The 18,558-nt window shown below is 43.1% G+C and overlaps 3 protein-coding genes across 4 annotated transcripts in view; 2 read left to right on the top strand and 1 right to left on the bottom strand.

Moving 5' to 3' along the window:
* The window catches only part of LOC124012438 (zinc finger protein 606-like), a 1,040,669-nt gene that overhangs the window by 740,392 nt on the left and 281,719 nt on the right, over positions 1-18,558 (top strand). The window lies entirely within an intron of this gene.
* The window catches only part of LOC124012437, a 971,157-nt gene that overhangs the window by 707,056 nt on the left and 245,543 nt on the right, over positions 1-18,558 (top strand). The window lies entirely within an intron of this gene.
* LOC124012488 (protein glass-like) lies at positions 10,966-16,841 on the bottom strand. 2 transcript variants are annotated; one of them, XM_046326151.1, is made up of 4 exons: positions 15,573-16,841; positions 14,710-14,943; positions 12,846-12,985; positions 10,966-12,640 (listed from the first exon to the last, which is right to left on the bottom strand). In XM_046326151.1, exons 2-4 carry the CDS (start codon positions 14,933-14,935, stop codon positions 11,579-11,581), a joined length of 1,428 nt encoding a protein of 475 aa, XP_046182107.1. In that variant the 5' UTR covers positions 14,936-14,943; positions 15,573-16,841; the 3' UTR covers positions 10,966-11,578. The 2 variants fall into 2 exon arrangements, with proteins under 2 accessions (XP_046182107.1, XP_046182106.1); XM_046326150.1 differs by lacking the exon at positions 15,573-16,841 and having other exon boundaries at positions 14,710-15,532.

Raw genomic sequence — 18,558 nt, 5'->3', positions numbered from 1 at the left:
GTCCTCCTGTGCTAATTAGCTATATAGCGTGCTCTGAACACCTGTGTGTTCAGAGTTCTTTCTCTATCCTTATCACTAAATTATGTAGACAACGAATGTTGAATAAAATTACATTTACACTTACTCTGCCAGTTATCCACAATGAAGTATTATTAAACCAACTTCAAAATGCGGGTTTATGTGTGTGGCAATTAATATGTTTTGCTCATGACCGAAGGCAGGTGCACAAGACGGAAGTACACACACCAGAACCATGCATACTAACTGAAGTCTTGTAGGAGTTTACAAAGTTTTGTGCAGGTGACATACATTTCTACTTCAGAACCGGTTCTCTAACAAGTCAGGAAAACAATACTTTCCTCTGTATATTTTGTCTGAAGGACCAACACCACGGAAAATTGGCAGAGTAAATTCAAATATAACTGTATTCAACATTCTGGCTTGTAGAGGACCATTTCCAGAATGAAACACTGTACATGTCTTAAGCTAAAGTGTACAACACCTGTTGAATATTGCAGGTGTAAGTAGATGCCGGCAAAAAAAGCGTAATGAAATTGTTGCCAGCAGAGCTGGTTATGCTGTTTTTCATGTTATCCAGAGGTAAACAAATTATCAGCCAGTGTCAAGTGTGGGCTCTGAAAGCACTGAGAGCGAAACGAGATGGGTGGGACTAAAGCATAAGAGGGTGTGAACAATGCTGAATGGGTGTAGACAAAGAAGAGCTCTTCACTAGATACCAAAACATTCAAAGGCCATTTTCTCAAAAGTTTAGCAACTTACAAAGCAGAATTACTTTCCCATTGTTCCTCAAAAATGTATTGTATGATATACCGTTTTGTAGCTGAATCTCTACTTTTATCCAATGTAACAAAAAAACACAATTTCACAATTTTACTACATAAGACCAAATCAAGGTGGTGAGTCACATATGACCTAACCTGGTAGAAACTGTCTCAAATCTCAACAAGACAGACCGGGTTCTCAGTCTTGCCATTGCCACCAGGTCTGCGTCTCACCAAACGGAGGGCATCACAAACACCAGGAATATTTTTTATTTATTTGATCCACTTCTACACTCAATGCTGCCACATTGATCACTCCTTTGAGCGGTGCCCTGCTCTGGAGAGCAAAGCACGACAAGGGTCGATCCCTGAGGGGTGTGACTCGAAAACGGAGCTGACGGATAGGGATGCCGTGTTTCTAGCTCTTATGAGACTTTGCAGTATTTATTTATTTTTGTCATATTTCTTACATTATTAGCCCAGGAAATGTTTTATGTTATTACATAGAGCCGGGAAGAACTTTTGGATATCAGAGCGGCGGTAACTCAAAAGCATTACCAGCATTGATTTTCCCGAATCGGATCCTTTGTTCGTACCCCCTGGGCAGTTGAGCTGATTCCAGTGGCTGATCGAAAACACCACCGACGGAAAAGAGGGACTCTGAGTGGACTTCTGGTCCAACTCAGGAAGTGCACACACCACCCGCCACTTCCTAGTCTGATACTCGCTAATGTTCAGTCCCTGGATAATAAAGTTGACGAGCTCAGGGCGAGGATTTCCTTCCAGAGAGACATCAAGGACTGTAACATACTCTGTTTCACAGAAACATGGATATTCTGTCTGAGTCCGTACTGCCAGTTGGGTTCTCAGTTCATTGCGCAGACAGGAATAAAAATCTCTCTGGGAAGAAGAAGGGCAGGGGTGTATGTTTCATGATAAACAACTCATGGTGTGATTGTGATAACATACAGGAACTCAAGTCCTTTTGTTCACCTGACCTACAATATCTCACAATCAAATGCCTACCGTATTACCTCCCAAGATAATTATCTTCTGTTATAGTCCCAGCTGTGTATATTTCCCCTCAAGCCGATACCATAACGGCCCTCAAAGAACTTCACTGGACTTTATGCAAACTGGAAACCACATATTCCGAGGCTTTATTTATACTAGCTGGGGATTTTATCAAAGTACATTTGAGAAAAACATTACTGAAGTTCTATCAACACAATGACTGTTGTACTCATGCTGCTAAAACACTCAACCACTGCTACTCCAACTTCCGGGATGCCTACAAGGCCCCCCCCCCCAACGTCCCTTCGGCAAATCTGATCATGACTCAATTTTGCTCCTCCCTTCCTATAGGCAGAAACTCAAACAGGAAGTACCCGTGCTAAGGACTATTCAACGCTGGTCTGACCAATCGGAATCCACGCTTCAAGATTGTTTTGATCACGTGGACTGGGATATGTTCCGGGTAGCCTCTGAGAACAACATAAACTCAGTCACCATATTTGTCTATCAGGAAGTGTATGGGATATGTTGTACCCACTATTAAAACCTACTCTAACCAGAAACCGTGGATAGATGGCAGCATTTGAGCAAAACTGAAAGCGCGTACCATTTCATTTAGCAATGGCAAGGTGACAGGGAATATGGTCGAATACAAACAGTGTAGTTATTCCCTCCATAAAGCAAACAGGCAAAAGGTCAGTATAGAGACAGAGTGGAGTCACAATTCAATGGCTCAGACACGATACGTATGTGGCAGGGTCTACAGACAATCACGGACTACAAAGGGAAAACCACCAACGTTTGCTTCCGGACAAGCTAAACACCTTCACCCACTTTCAGGATAACACAGTGCCACCGACATGTCCTGCTACCAAGGACTGTGGGCTCTCCTTCTCCGTGGCCGACGTAAGACATTTAAGCATGTTAACCCTCCAAGGGCTGCCGGCCCAGACGGCATCCCTAGCCGCGTCCTCAGAGCATGAGCTGGCTGGTGTGTTTACGGACATATTCAATCTCTCCCTAGCCCAGTCTGCTGTCCCCACATGGTTCAAGATGTCCACCATTGTTCCTGTACCCAAGCAAGCTAAGGTAACTGAACTAAATTACTACTGCCCGTAGCACTTACTTCTGTCATCATGAAGTGCTTTGAGAGACCATCAGCTGACCAAGTATATTATTATTATTATTATTATATATTATTATTATATTATATTATTATTATTATATTATTATTATTATTATATATTAGCCTAAGGATCATATCACCTCTACCTTACCTGACACCCTAGACCGACTTCAATCTGCTTACCGCCCCAATAGATCCACAGACGATGCAATCGCCATCACACTGTATTCTGTCCTATACCATCTGGACAAGAGAAATACCTATGTAAGAATGCTGTTCATTGACTCAGCATTCAACACAATAGTACCCTCCAAGCTCATCATTAAGTTTGAGGCCCTGGGTCTGAACCCCGCCCTGTGCAACTGGGTCCTGGACTTCGTGATGGGCCGCATCCTGGTGGTGAAGGTAGGAAACAACACCTCCACTTCGCTGACACTCAACACTGGGGCCCCACAAGGATGCGTGCTCAGCCCCCTTCTGTGCTCCCTGTTCACCCATGACTGCGTGGCCAAGCACACCTCCAACTCAATCATCAAGTTTGCAGACGACACAACAGTAATAGGCCTGATTACCAACAATGACGACACATGCTACAGGGAGGAGGTGAGGGCCCTGGGAGTGTGGTGCCAGGATCAACAAAACAAAGGAGCTGATTGTGGACTTCAGGAAACAGCAGAGGGACCGAGAGACTGAAAAACAGCTTCTATCTCAAGGTCATCATACTGCAGCCATCACTAGCACATTAGAGTCTGCTGCCCTATATACTACAATACCGTTCAAAAGTTTTTGGTCACGAAGAAATGTCCTTGTTATTGAAAGAAAAGCAAAAAAATGTTTTGTCCATTTAAAATAACATCAAATTGATCAGAAATACAGTGTAGACAGTGTTAATGTTGTAAATGACTATTGTAGCGCGGTCCTCTGTAGCTCAGTTGGTAGAGCATGGCGCTTGTAACGCCAGGATAGTGGGTTCAATCCCCGGGACCACCCATACGTAGAATGTATGCACACATGACTGTAAGTCGCTTTGGATAAAAGCGTCTGCTAAATGGCATATATTATTATTATTATTATTATATATTATTATTATATTATATTATTATTATTATATTATTATTATTATTATTATATATTAGCTGGAAATGGCAGATTTTTAATGGATAATAATATCTACATAGGTGGACAGAGGCCCATTATCAGCTACCATCAGTCCTGTGTTCCAGTGGCACGTTGTGTTAGCTAATCCAAGTTTATCATTTAAAAGGCTAATTGATCATTACAAAACCCTTTTGCAATTATGTTAGCACAGCTGAAATCGGTTGTGCTGATTAAAGAAGCCTTCTTTAGACAAGTTGAGTATCTATCTGGAGCATCAGCATTTGTGGGTTTGATTACAGGCTCAAAATGTCCAGAAACAAAGCACTTTCTTCTGAAACTGAAACTTGTTCTGAGAAATGAAGGCTATTCCATGCGATAAATTGGCAAGAAACGGAAGATCTCGTACAACACTGTGTACAATCGTGGCCAAAAGTTTTGAGAATGACGCAAATATTAATTTTCACAAAGTTTGCTGCCTCAGTTTGTATGACGGCAATTTGCATATACTCTAGAATGCTATGAAGAGTGGTCAGATGAATTGCAATTAATTGCAAAGTCCCTCTTTGCCATGCAAATGAACTGAATACCCCAAAAACATTTCCACTGCATTTCAGCCCTGCCACAAAAGGACCAGCTGACATCATGTCAGTGATTCTCTCGTTAACACAGGTGTGAGTGTTGATGAGGACAGGGCTGGAGATCACTCTGTCATGCTCATTGAGTTTGAATAACAGACTGGAAGCTTCAAAAGGAGGATGGTGCTTGGAAGCATTGTTCTTCCTCTGTCAATCATGGTTACCTGCAAGGAAACACATGCCGTCATCATTGCTTTGCACAAAAAGGTCTTCACAGGCAAGGATATTGCTGCCAGTAAGATTGCACCTAAATCAACCATCGATCAGATCATCAAGAACTTCAAGGAGAGCGATTCAATTGTTGTGAAGAAGACTTCAGGGCGCCCAAGAAAGTCCAGCAAGCGCCAGGACCGTCTCCTAAAGTTGATTTATCTGCGGGATCGGGGCACCACCAGTACAGAGCTTGCTCAGGAATGGCAGCAGGCAGGTGTGAGTGCATCTGCACGCACAGTGAGGCAAAGACTTTTGGAGGATGGCCTGGTGTCAAGAAGGGCAGCAAAGAAGCCCCTTCTCTCCAGGGAAAACATCAGGGACAGACTGATATTCTGCAAAAGGTACAAGGATTGGACTGCTGAGGACTGGGGTAAAGTCATTTTCTCTGATGAATCCCCTTTCCGATTGTTTGGGGCATCCGGAAAAAAGCTTGTCCGGAGAAGACAAGGTGAGCGCTACCATCAGTCCTGTGTCATGCCAACAGTAAAGCATCCTGAGACCATTCATGCGTGGGGTTGCTTCTCAGCCAAGGGAGTGGGCTCACTCACAATTTTGACTAAGAACACAGCCATGAATAAAGAATAGTACCAACAGATCCTCCGAGAGCAACTTCTCCCAACCATCCAGGAACAGTTTGGTGACGAACAATGCCTTTTCCAGCATGATGGAGTAACTTGCCATAAGGCAAAAGTGACAACTAAGTGGCTCAGGGAACAAAACATCGATATTTTGGGTCCATGACCAGGAAACTCCCCAGACCTTAATCCCATTGAGAACTTGTGGTCAATTCTCAAGAGGCGGGTGTACAAACAAAAACCCACAAAGTCTGACAAACTTCAAGCATCGATTATGCAAGAATGGGCTGCCATCCAGATGAGGCCCAGAAGTTAATTGACACCATGCCAGGGCGGATTGCAGAGGTCTTGAAATAGAAGTGTCAACACTGCAAATATTGACTCTTTGCATCAACTTCATGTAAGTGTCAATAAAAGCATTTGACACTTATGAAATGCTTGTAATTATACTTCAGTATTCCATAGTAACATCTGACAGAAATATCTAAAGACACTGAAGCAGCAAACTTTGTATAAATTAATATTTGTGTCATTCTCAAAACTTTTGGCCACGACTGTACTACTCCCTTTCCAGAACAACGCAATCTGGCTATAAATAGAATGAGGAGTGGGTGCACAAACTAGAAAGAGGACAAGTCCATTAATTTGTCTAGTTTGAGAAACAAACACCTCACAAGTCCTCAACTTCAACAGTGAAGAGGCGATAACGGGATGCTGGCCTTCTAGGCAGAACTCCTCTGTCCAGTGTCTGTGTTCTTTTGCCCATCTTAATCTTTTCTTTTCATTTACCAGTCTGAGATATGGATTTTTCTTTGCAACTCTGCCTAGTGTCTTAGTGGGTGCAGTGAAATGCTTGTGTTACTAACATTATAATGTCAAACAAATCATTAAATCATCCAAAATGTAAACCAATAAATAACAGTACGAATCCAATTTACAATCCAAATAATACTATATCAATAATCCAAATAGCAATCTGTGCTTATATACAGTGCCTTGCGAAAGTATTCGGCCCCCTTGAACTTTGCGACCTTATGCCACATTTCAGGCTTCAAACATAAAGATATAAAACTGTATTTTTTTGTGAAGAATCAACAACAAGTGGGACACAATCATGAAGTGGAATGACATTTATTGGATATTTCAATCTTTTTTAACAAATCAAAAAATGAAAAATTGGGCGTGCAAAATTATTCAGCCCCCTTAAGTTAATACTTTGTAGCGCCACCTTTTGCTGCGATTACAGCTGTAAGTTGCTTGGGGTATGTCTCTATCAGTTTTGCACATCGAGAGACTGAATTTTTTTCCCATTCCTCCTTGCAAAACAGCTCGAGCTCAGTGAGGTTGGATGGAGAGCATTTGTGAACAGCAGTTTTCAGTTCTTTCCACAGATTCTCGATTGGATTCAGGTCTGGACTTTGACTTGGCCATTCTAACACCTGGATATGTTTATTTTTGAACCATTCCATTGCAGATTTTGCTTTATGTTTTGGATCATTGTCTTGTTGGAAGACAAAATCTCCATCCCAGTCTCAGGTCTTTTGCAGACTCCATCAGGTTTTCTTCCAGAATGGTCCTGTATTTGGCTCCATCCATCTTCCCATCAATTTTAACCATCTTCCCTGTCCCTGCTGAAGAAAAGCAGGCCCAAACCATGATGCTGCCACCACCATGTTTGACAGTGGGGATGGTGTGTTCAGGGTGATGGGCTGTGTTGCTTTTACGCCAAACATAACATTTTGCATTGTTGCCAAAAAGTTCAATTTTGGTTTCATCTGACTAGAGCACCTTCTTCCACATGTTTGGTGTGTCTCCCAGGTGGCTTGTGGCAAACTTTAAACAACACTTTTTATGGATATCTTTAAGAAATGGCTTTCTTCTTACCACTCTTCCATAAAGGCCAGATTTGTGCAATATATTACTGATTGTTGTCCTATGGACAGAGTCTCCCATCTCAACTGTAGATCTCTGCAGTTCATCCAGAGTGATTATGGGCCTCTTGGCTGCATCTCTGATCAGTCTTCTCCTTGTATGAGCTGAAAGTTTAGAGGGACGGCCAGTTCTTGGTAGATTTGCATTGGTCTGATACTCCTTCCATTTCAATATTATCGCTTGCACAGTGCTCCTTGGGATGTTTAAAGCTTGGGAAATCTTTTTGTATCCAAATTCGGCTTTAAACTTCTTCACAACAGTATCTCGGACCTGCCTGGTGTGTTCCTTGTTCTTCATGATGCTCTCTGCGCTTTTAACGGACCTCTGAGACTATCACATTGCAGGTCCATTTATACACACTGGTGGATTGTATTTATCATCATTAGTCATTTAGATCAACATTGGATCATTCAGAGATCCTCACTGAATTTCTGGAGAGAGTTTGCTGCACTGAAAGTAAAGGGGCTGAATAATTTTGCACGCCCAATTTTTCAGTTTTTGATTTGTTAAAAAAGTTTCAAATATCCAATAAATGTTGTTCCACTTCATGATTGTGTCCCACTTGTTGTTGATTCTTCACTAAAAAATACAGTTTTATATCTTATGTTTGAAGCCTGAAATGTGGCAAAAGGTCGCAAAGTTCAAGGGGGCCGAATACTTTCGCAAGGCATTGTACACAGGATGAATGCACCCAAAGGATATGCTAAGAATGATATGTACAGCAGCAGATGTATTAGAGTGAGCTGTGTCACAAATACACTATGTAAATAGTGTGTATAAACAGTATAAAAAACAGGAAGTGTCCAGTGTCTCCATATACTGTACATAGGACAGCAGAGTTGACTGTGTGTGTATGTTTGTATTTGTAAGTATGGGTGTGTGTTTTTGTGTGAGACAGTGGGATAATGTGTGCCAAAAAAGTGTCTAAGGTTCAGGACAGGCAGACAGCTAGTAATGGCTGTTCAACAGTCTGATGGTCTGGTGTTAGAAGCCATCACGGAGGCTGTTGGACTCTGATGCTCCTGTATTGTCTGCCAGACGGTAGTAGAGTGAAAAGTCCGTGGCTTGGTTGGCTGAGGACCCTAATGATCTTCTTGTTCTTCCATTGACACAGAGTGGTATAAATGACCTGGAGGGCAGGCAGCGTACTCCCGATGGTGCATTGGGCTGACCGCACCAACCTCTGAAGAGCCATCTGGTTTAGGGCGGTGCAGCTACCTTTTGACCCTCTCCTGTAGTGCACAATCAGCTCCTTGATTTGGTTGGCGTTGAGAGAGAGGTTATTGTCCTGGCACCACTCAAGTACCTAACAATATGGAGCCATTGAAGTTTATTATTTAAAAAAAATCTGTGTTGATTCAAGAATGAAGTATAATGTGCTTACACTCGACCCAAGGAACCAAATGCAAAGTGATATGTGACACGTATTAATGCCAAAATAACATGCAAAACAGGCAAGCCCCCCCGAAAATCGAAAATCAAATATGAGTAAATACCTTTAATTTGTTGAGTATAATTAAAAATGTAATAAGAAATAGGCCTTTACATGTGGTCATTTTATATAAACTATTTATTCACTGAATTTACAGAAAATGTGTATATCGTGATATGTATCCTTATCAGGATATGAGATTTTAGCCATATCGCCCAGCCCTACATCACCATATCATCTACTCTGCCTCATCATACGCATTCTACCTCAAGTCACCTCATCCAGTTCCCTACTACATCCAAAACCAACAGAATTAACTACAAAATAACTAATACTACATTACATGTGTGCATTTTCTGCTGGTGTATCCTAAGGTATCTCCTCTGAGAACCTCTTCCTGCAGTGCATACAGGTGAACGGCCTTTCTCCCCTGTGGACCCTCTGGTGTCTCTTCAGGTGGTGCTGATGGGAGAACCTCTTATCACACTGGGGGCAGCTGTACGATTTCTCTCCTGTGTGGGCCCTCAGGTGACTCTTCAGGTTGGACGGGTCTGAAAAACTAGCCCGGCACAGTTGGCAGCCAAATTATTTTTCCCCTGTGTGCATCCTCTGGTGGATATCCACCTGTTTGGGGAAACTGAAGGCTTTCCCACTGTCATTTGTCAATGGGTTTGTGTTGCCATTTAGTGTTGAGGCACTGGGATTGTCTGAGGTCTGGTTTAACATGCAGAGAGTGTGAGGAGGACGAAGGCCAGGGAGTGTCTGTGTTGTAGCAGGGTCAATGTTCCAGTTGATAGATCCTATAGAAGGCAGTCTCTCTAAATCACAACTATAGGAGCAGGACGGAGCATCGCTAGTCTGTGTCTGTTCTCTCCCGCCTCATATGGACACCTCCCCGTCCCCGCAGACCAAATCTACGCCTCGCCCTGGTCACAGCCAGTCTGTTGTCATGGAGACTAAGATTGGTTGTTGTTTTGTGTCCCACTATATGTTTCTGGTTAACAGTGTTGTTCCCCAGCCCAGAGTTGAGGACGCTGTCCCATCCACTGACCTACAATATGTCATCTCTGGTCCTGGCCTGATCAGTGATGTTGTCCCCTGAGCCTTTGGCTGCACTCGTCTGAGTCTGGGAATCCATGAGAGCGTTGTACACCTGGATTGTACAATATTTGCACATTATTCTTACTTTTTAAAAAAAAGTCAAAACTGATACTAAGCCACTCAGGAACATTCAATGTTGTCTTGGTATGCAACGCCATTGTATATTTGGCCTTGTGTTTTAGGTAATTGTCCTGCTGAAAGGTGAATTAATCTCCCAGTGTCTATTGGAAAGCAGACTGACCCAGGTTTTCCTCTTGGATTTTGCCTGTGCTTAGCTTTTACGTTTATTTTTATGATAAAAAAAAACTCCCTAGTCCTTGCCGATGACAAGCACACCCATAACTTGATGCAGCCACCACCATGCTTGAAAATATGAAGAGTCATACTCACTGATGTGTTGGTTTTGCCCCAAACAACGCTTTTTTTTAGGACATAAAGTTAATTTCTTTGCTACATTTTTTGCAGTTTTACTTTAGTGCCTTTTGTTTTTTTTTTTTTATATTTTGGGGGGAATATTTTTCTTCTGTACAGGCTTCCTTTTCACTCTGTCAATTAGTTTAGTGTTGTAGAGTAACTACAAAGTTCTTGATTAATATTCTCCTATCACAGTCATTAAACTCTGTAACTGTTTTAAAGTCACCATTGGCCCCATGGTGAAATCCCTGAGTGGTTTCCTTCCTTTCCGGCAACAGAGTTAGGAAGGGCTTCTGTATCTTTGTAGTAACTGGGTGTATTGATGCACCATCCAAAGTGTAATTAATAACTACACCATTCTCAAAGGGATATTCAATGCCTGCTTTTTATTTTACCCATCTACCAATAGGTGCCCTTCATTCAGAGGCATTGGAAATCTACCTGGTCTTGAATCTGTGTTTGAAATTCACTGCTCGACTGAGGGACCTTACATGTATCTGTAGGTATGGGGTACAGAGATGAGGTAGTCATCCAAAAATCATGTTAACTATGCAACTTAAGTGACGTTTTTACTCCTGAACTTATTTAGGCTTGCCATAACAAAGGGGTTGAATACTTACTGACTCAAGACATTTCAGCTTTTCATTTTTTATTAATTTGTAAAAATGTCTAAAAACATAATTCCACTTTGACATCATGGGATATTGTGTGTAGGCCAGTAACACAACAAAATGAGGAAAAAGTCAACTGGTGTGAATACTTTCTGAAGGCAATGTAATTATGTGTATCACACAATGCCTAAATGCAATATTCTACCCAGGAATATGCAACACTGAAATGTTATTCTGACAACAATGAAAGTGAACCTTTTTCTTTAAAGGAAGACTCAGCGTTATGAGGTTGCCACGAGCAGAACCCCAGATATTGTGATGAGCGTGATGCTAGACTTTGCTTTCACACAGTCACACAGTATCTACACGCATGTACACGAGTTCGCTTCACGCTGCTACAACGTGGTAGCCGCAGGACCAAAACATCAGAAATTTAGCCTTGTGCTTCAACGCTCTTAGTTGTTGTAGAAATTGACCCACTACTGCTGTTTACTTTGTGCATCTAAGTCATCTCGCTGAGTCTACCTTCATTGCAGGGTTTGATCTAAACAAACTTTCTATGTTATAGAGTTGGAATGTTTTTTCTGGTGGTGTATCCTGACGTAGCTCCTCTCTGAGAATCTCTTCCTGCAGTGCGTACAGGCGCTATGGCCTCTCTCCTGTGTGGATCTTCAGGTGAGTCTTCAACAGGTGTTGGCGGGAGAACCTCTTCTCGCACTGTGGGCAGCTGTAGGGTTTCTCCCCTGTGTGGACCCTTTGGTGCCTCTTCAGGCTGCCAGACTGAGCAAAGCACACGTTACACTGGGGGCAGCTGTAGGGTTTCTCTCCTGTGTGGATCCTCTGGTGGATCTCCACATTCTGGGAGCAGCTGAAGCCTTTGTTACAGAACATGCAGAGGAACCGTTTCTCTTTACTATTGCCTGATGTTGCTCCCCGAGCCGTGGCCCTTTGGTCCTTTGAGTTCAATACCTGTGAATCGGAAGGACTCATCGACGTGGACACTGAGTCGCATTCCCTGAATGTGTGTGTAGGGGAGTGGGTCTCAACATTTGGATGTGTCTCTAAGCTTTCCCTGTAATATAAGAAATCTCTGCCTTGTGAGTGTCTGTTTCCTAGGTGACTATCTGCAATCCATGTGGGAGGAACGACACCCTCCACTTTCACCTCATCTATCACTATAACCTCCCCTTTCTTAGCTAGGCACCCTTCAGAGTATACACTACTACTATACCGGTTCCAGTCCCCTCTAGACAGATCAGTCTGTGTCTCTAAACCCAAGGTCATGTTGCCAGGGTCCATCTCTGTAGTGTAAGAACAAGACGGATCATCACCACTAGTGTCTATCGAGTCATCTCCACGGCAATGAACCATCCTCTGGCTCTGGTGAAATACCGGTAAGTACTCTGAACCGGGAGCAGGAGGACAGCCCAGTCTCCCTGGGTCTGATCTGTGGTCAGAACCTGTGTCTAAGAGCCTGTGTGTTAAATTTAAAGTCTTGGTGTCGGTCTCTGACTTGAGGACGGCGTTCTGCGTTCCGCTGACCTCCCTGACGCTGGGTCGGTTCCTGGGAGACGTTGGGGCACTGGTGGGGTCCTCTATGCTTACAGGGGGCGTTCCAGTCTGGATGGCTCTGCTGTGCTGTGGGTCCTTCTCTCCTTCAGACCTCTCCTGCTTGACCCCAGGACCTGCAGCCTCTGCATCTGCAGGCTGACACAAGAAGAGAGGTTATTACCGGTACATTAGTTGAATTGGATAACAATGTCGTAGGGAAGTCTCACAAGCTCCCCTATGGCAGATAAATAAGGATGTACATGTAAGCAAGTGAATAGCTGAAGAGAGCCTTCCGGTAGGAAACGGCCACATTTGATTTACAAAGTGATCGTCATTTTTAATGCAACACTATTACACTAACCTCTATTACGATAACGTGCTGGGTTGAGGTTCCACTCCCCTCAACAGTGATTGGTTGGTCATCTCTCCATGTATTGTGTCTCGCTGGCTTCACAAAGCTCCTGTGCCCTCCAGTGAGACGTCCTTCAACTGAGACAGTGACTGGGGGAAAAGAGGTGGTTAGGTACTGTCAACGGTATTTTGTACACCATTGATACTGTCTAGAATTGGCAGGGATGTAAGGTAACACTTTCATAACTTCCTGATATACTATTTATTGATCAATGTATTATGTTCCATGCATCACATTGTTTTCATTGAGTAAATAATAGGAAATGCAGAACATGAACAATTTGGTTAGAATATGATAGTGTCTTTGTGCAAGATAGATAAGAAATCAGGGCCATTATTGCATACTATCCAAAAGGTGACCAGCAAGACCCAATTCTAGGTAACACATCTGAACACATGCAGAAGGGAAGAGGGGAGAGGCAGTGCCGCTATATATGACAGGCTGCTCAGCCTTCTGTAAAATATGTGTGTGTCATGAACAACAATAGCTGAATGGTTTGCCTTCAAACTAAAAGTCCCCCATTGATGCAAACGGATAATAATTGTGGAATCATGCCACAATTGGACAAGATAATTCTAAACAAGGTTGGAATGTTGTTATACAAATTCAACAAAAGACAAAAATGTCGTTTAAAGCAACAAAAAAAAAAAACTTTTAAACGCACAGGGATGTAGACTTCAGAATTTCATTGGAGGCATACTTATATGCACTGTACAGCCTTACCTATGGATCGTGGGTCCATGAAATGGACTGTCAGCCTATTCAGTGACACCCACAGATTACAATTCTGAAGAGTTTTTCACATATTAGCGGCGTAGCTCTTATTGTGTTCCTTTAACTGTGGAAAATCACCTCACTATTCAGCCTACTGTATTGAACATTCATTTTGCAATGTACACCCTTATGCCTATGATCTTGGGAAGGAATAGGCTGTAAAATGAGGTGATTTCCCACAGTTAAAGTTCCACAATATGAGCTATAATGCTAATATTTGTTTAAACTCTTTACAGTTGTGTTCTGTGTGTGTCACTGAGTAGGTGAATACCCCATTTTATGGACTCAAGATCCAGAGGTAAGGGTGTACATAGCCTGGTTCCTCTCTATGGTTCTTCCGGGGTTCCGGCCTTTCTAGGGAGTTTTTCCTAACCACCGTGCTTCTACACCTGCATTGCTTGCTGTTTGGGGTTTTAGGCAGGGTTTCTGTACAGCACTGACATCAGCTGATGTAAGGGCTTTATAAATAAATGATTGAACATTTGATTGTACATTACAATATTAATGTTAATTATGCACAATATTTATTTAACCTTTATTTAACTAAACAAGTCAGTTAAGAACAAATTCTTATTTACAATGACAGCCAAACCCTAAGCCGGACGATGCTGGGCCAATTGTGCACCACCTTCTGGGAGAGGCTGAATAGTGAAGTGATTTTCCACAGTTCAACAATAAGATCTACAACTCTAATATTTCTGCAAACTCTTCACAATTGTAATCTGTGGGTAACACTGAGTAGGCTGGTACCCCATTTCATGGACCCAGAATCCAGAAGTAAGGCTGTATGTACACTGCAATATAATAACGCCCCAATTTAATTATGTAGTCTATACATCCACTGTGCGATTCCAACAGATTTGTACTTTTGTCAAATTATCATAACATTACAACCTGGTATAGCATTATCTATTGTGGCATGATTCCACTATTTTTATCCGTTTGAATCAGTTTCAATGGGTTACTTTTATTTGAATGCGATCCCACTATTGTTTTGCACACTAATGTTGTTCACCACACATTGGTATGCAAACTGTACCTCTTGACATTTCTCTGTGTCGGTCGGGGATCTTGACACGACTGGCGAGGACGCGCTCTCGCGTTGTCCTCTCTGCGCGCTCCCTTGCCACCTTCAGTTCCAGGAGTTTCCTTCGCAAAACCCTGTTTTCTTTCTGGCTTTGCGTTATTTCCAAACGAAACACTGCATAGTCGTCGTCTACGAGTTTACAGAGCTCAGCTACAGCTGCATTCGCTAGAACCTCCATGATGGAGGCTATTTGAGTGTGAAAAACCATACAGTTATCCATTGTTCACTAGCAGTTAACGAGATCACGTATATCAATCAAGTCCCGTCTCCAACGCTTATTAAACACTACACGCTGTAAGTATGTGATGCTGTCCAGTTAAATCAGTCATATTTTGAGTTCCAGGGTGTTAATACACGTCTAAATAACAATGAATGCTAAAGTGGAAATTGTTCTTAGTCACTGTTCACTTTCTGTTTACTTCTTCGTGTGAGTTTCCGGTAGACTGGACGCTGTGTTGGTTATTGTTTCCTTTCACAGGTCGGAGTGTGAATTGCACATTGTCACAAAATAAATAAGGGGAAACGGATAAAATAAATTGCACCACCATCTAACCCACACATTTTATACACCACTCTATCCCAAAAAACTCACCACCCCTATCCCAGTACTCTAGTCCTCCCAGATCTTACTCCAGGACAACTGGGAGGATGGGACAGGCCCCTTTTCTTAAAACCCCCTTTAGATCTTCTGCTCTAAAATCTCTTACACTCATATCTCTGCTGCTGCCACTATCAAATCTGTTTTCTGGGATTTACGCTCTATCAGTGCAGTATAATTAATAACCATAGCAACAAAAAAAAACATGAAATCTTACCTAACTAAAACTCATCCGCTGGAAAGATTTGGCATCCTGTAGTGCATGTCTTTACATCATTGTAAAGAAGCTAGCTATCTAGCTATTCCGCTGCTATTCCGTCCATTCATAAGTAGTAGCGATCTTCAAGGAAAAAAAAAAAAAAAACTTTGCTTCGCCAACCAAGAGAAGCAGGCCCAAGATCTTCTCTTCGAAGTGCAAATCTAGTTTGAAAATACCCAGCTAGTGGTGCGTCAGATGCTCATTCATTTGTTTTGCCTGAAACAATCAAGTTATTCACTAAACATTCTTCTCTCCAGATACACAAGGTGACATCGCTTTAAGACTTCTGGCAGTCTACCAGCTAGGCAGGAAGACATTCCCGACCATGCTTCACTGAGACCAGAAAGTCCTTAATTTACTTGGATCGGCCGAGAAAGATTGATGGGAAATTAGATGATAGCATTTGTAAACCTTGAATGAAAGGAACAGCATTCCAAAATATGTTACGCATCACTGCACTCCTAGACATTAGGTAGGTTTCCATTCAATTTGAGACAGATTTTCATTACGAATATACAATCTGCAAGAAACAATGTGCGCATTTTCCCACCGGCGATACGTTTCCATCAGTCTGTTTGCAGATGAAAAAATAACTTTTGCTGTTAAAGTCCCATGTACCGAATACAAGTAAATACAAGTTAAATGCGTTTCCATCACATTTTCAACTCTACTGATGGTTTTGTCACAACTGTTAAGATAGCAAATGTGCCCACTCTGGTCTTGGCACATGCGCTCTAGCTAACAGCTCGCACACACAGTGGAGGTTGGCTATCTACATTATGAGATTATTATGGATAAGAGCGATATTATTTGTCAAACGGCAGCCAAGCATCAATCATGTCACCAGAATAAGATCCTCGATATTTATTGGAAAGGAGTATCTTGCACATTCACCACCATGTGAAGTTCATAATTTATTTAATCTGTAGCCTAATAAGCTCCATGCTTTCCAGAGGAGTTTCCATTTAGCTTGGCAAATTTGTCAGAGGATGGGGAGAGAGAGAGAACAAGAGAGGAATATCCTGGAGTGCTGGATATGAGGGAGGATGTAAAGGATGCATTGAATGCACCATTTACCATGGCAGAGATGAAAAGGACAATAGGTAAGGCTGGGTTAACTTCAACTGGGAAAGATGAGGTGTGCTATGTTATGTACAACAAAATCAAATCAAATTTAATTTGTCACATGCGCTGAATACAACAGGTGTAGGTAGACCTTAAGCAACAATGCAGTTAAGAAAATACCCCCCAAAAAGAGAAGAATAACAAATGATTAAAGAGCAGCGATAAATAACAATAGCGGAGCTATATACAGGGGTTACCGGTACAGAGTCAATGTGCAGGGACACCTGTGTCGAGGTAACATGTACGTACAGTTATTAAAGTTACTATGCATAGAGAATAACAGAGTAGCAGAAGCGGGGGGGGGGGGGGGGGGGCATGCCAATAGTCTGGGTAGCCATTTGATTAGCTGTTCATGAGTCTTATGGCTTGGGGGTAGAAGCTATTGAGGAGCCTCTTTGACATAGACTTGGCGCTCCGGTACCGCTTGCCGTGCAGTAGCAGAGAGTCTATGACTAGGTTGACTGGAGTCTGACAATTCTTAGGGCCTTCATCTGACACCGCCTGGTATAGAGGTCCTGGTTGGCCGGAAGCTTGGCCCCGGTGATGTACTGGGCTGTACGCGCTACCCTCTGTAGTGCCTTGTGGTCGGAGGCTAAGCAGTTGCCATACCAGGCAGTGATGCAACCCGTCAGGATGCTCTCGATGGTGCAGCTGTAAAACCTTTTGAGGATCTGAGGACCCTTGCCAAATCTTTTCAGTCTCCTGAGGGGGAATAGTTTTTTTTGTGCCTTCTCCATAGTGTGGGAGGAGGGGAAACTACCAGGCAGTTGGAAGGAGGCAGTAGTGGTACCAATCCGGAAGCCAGGGAAGGACCCAACAAGCTATCGGCCAATAGCTTTAACATCATATGTGTGTAAGATTATGGAACATATGATTACAGAGAGGCAAACTTACTTCCAGGAGAGCAGGGGGCTACTATCGTCACATCAGAGTGGGTTCAGGAAGGGGAACTATGGACCCAGTGCTCTACTTAGAAGCAGAGGTCAGGAAGTCTCAGGTGAACAAGGAGACTGTAGTAGCGGTCTTTTTTGATGTGGAGAAAGCGTATGTTATGTGGAAGGAGGGGTTGTTAATCAAGCTTGACATTATGGGGGTAGGAGGAAGAAAGTACACTACTGTAGTCATTCAACTGAGACTGCTCTTCTCTGTATCACGGAGGCGCTCCGCACTGCTAAAGCTAACTCTCTCTCCTCTGCTCTCATCCTTCTAGACCTATCGGCTGCCTTCGATACTGTGAACCATCAGATCCTCCTCTCCACCCTCTCCGAGTTGGGCATCTCCGGCGCGGCCCGCGCTTGGATTGCGTCCTACCTGACAGGTCGCTCCTACCAGGTGGCGTGGCGAGAATCTGTCTCCTCACCACGCGCTCTCACCACTGGTGTCCCCCAGGGCTCTGTTCTATTCCCTCTCCTATTCTCGCTATACACCAAGTCACTTGGCTCTGTCATAACCTCACATGGTCTCTCCTATCATTGCTATGCAGACGACACACAATTAATCTTCTCCTTTCCCCCTTCTGATGACCAGTTGGCGAATCGCATCTCTGCATGTCTGGCAGACATATCAGTGTGGATGACGGATCACCACCTCAAGCTGAACCTCGGCAAGACGGAGTTGCTCTTCCTCCCGGGGAAGGACTGCCCGTTCCATGATCTCGCCATCACGGTTGACAACACCCTGTCGTTCTCAACTAACATCAAGGCGGTGGCCCGTTCCTGTAGGTTCATGCTCTACAACATCCGCAGAGTACGACCCTGCCTCACACAGGAAGCGGCGCAGGTCCTAATCCAGGCACTTGTCATCTCCCGTCTGGATTACT

This window comes from Oncorhynchus gorbuscha, linkage group LG24 (genome assembly GCF_021184085.1).
Source record: "Oncorhynchus gorbuscha isolate QuinsamMale2020 ecotype Even-year linkage group LG24, OgorEven_v1.0, whole genome shotgun sequence".
In the NCBI taxonomy this organism is placed as follows: Eukaryota; Metazoa; Chordata; class Actinopteri; order Salmoniformes; family Salmonidae; genus Oncorhynchus; species Oncorhynchus gorbuscha.
This window is presented reverse-complemented; position numbering and strand designations above follow the sequence as displayed.

Excerpts from the sequence above, each read along its gene's own strand:
- LOC124012488 (XM_046326150.1), bottom strand. The coding sequence starts at position 14,977 with ATGGATAACTGTATGGTTTTTCACACTCAAATAGCCTCCATCATGGAG. Across the intron at positions 12,986-14,709 it reads ACACAGAGAAATGTCAAGAG|TCACTGTCTCAGTTGAAGGA; the intron begins GTACAGTTTGCA and ends CTTTTCCCCCAG. Across the intron at positions 12,641-12,845 it reads AGCACGTTATCGTAATAGAG|CCTGCAGATGCAGAGGCTGC; the intron begins GTTAGTGTAATA and ends TTCTTGTGTCAG.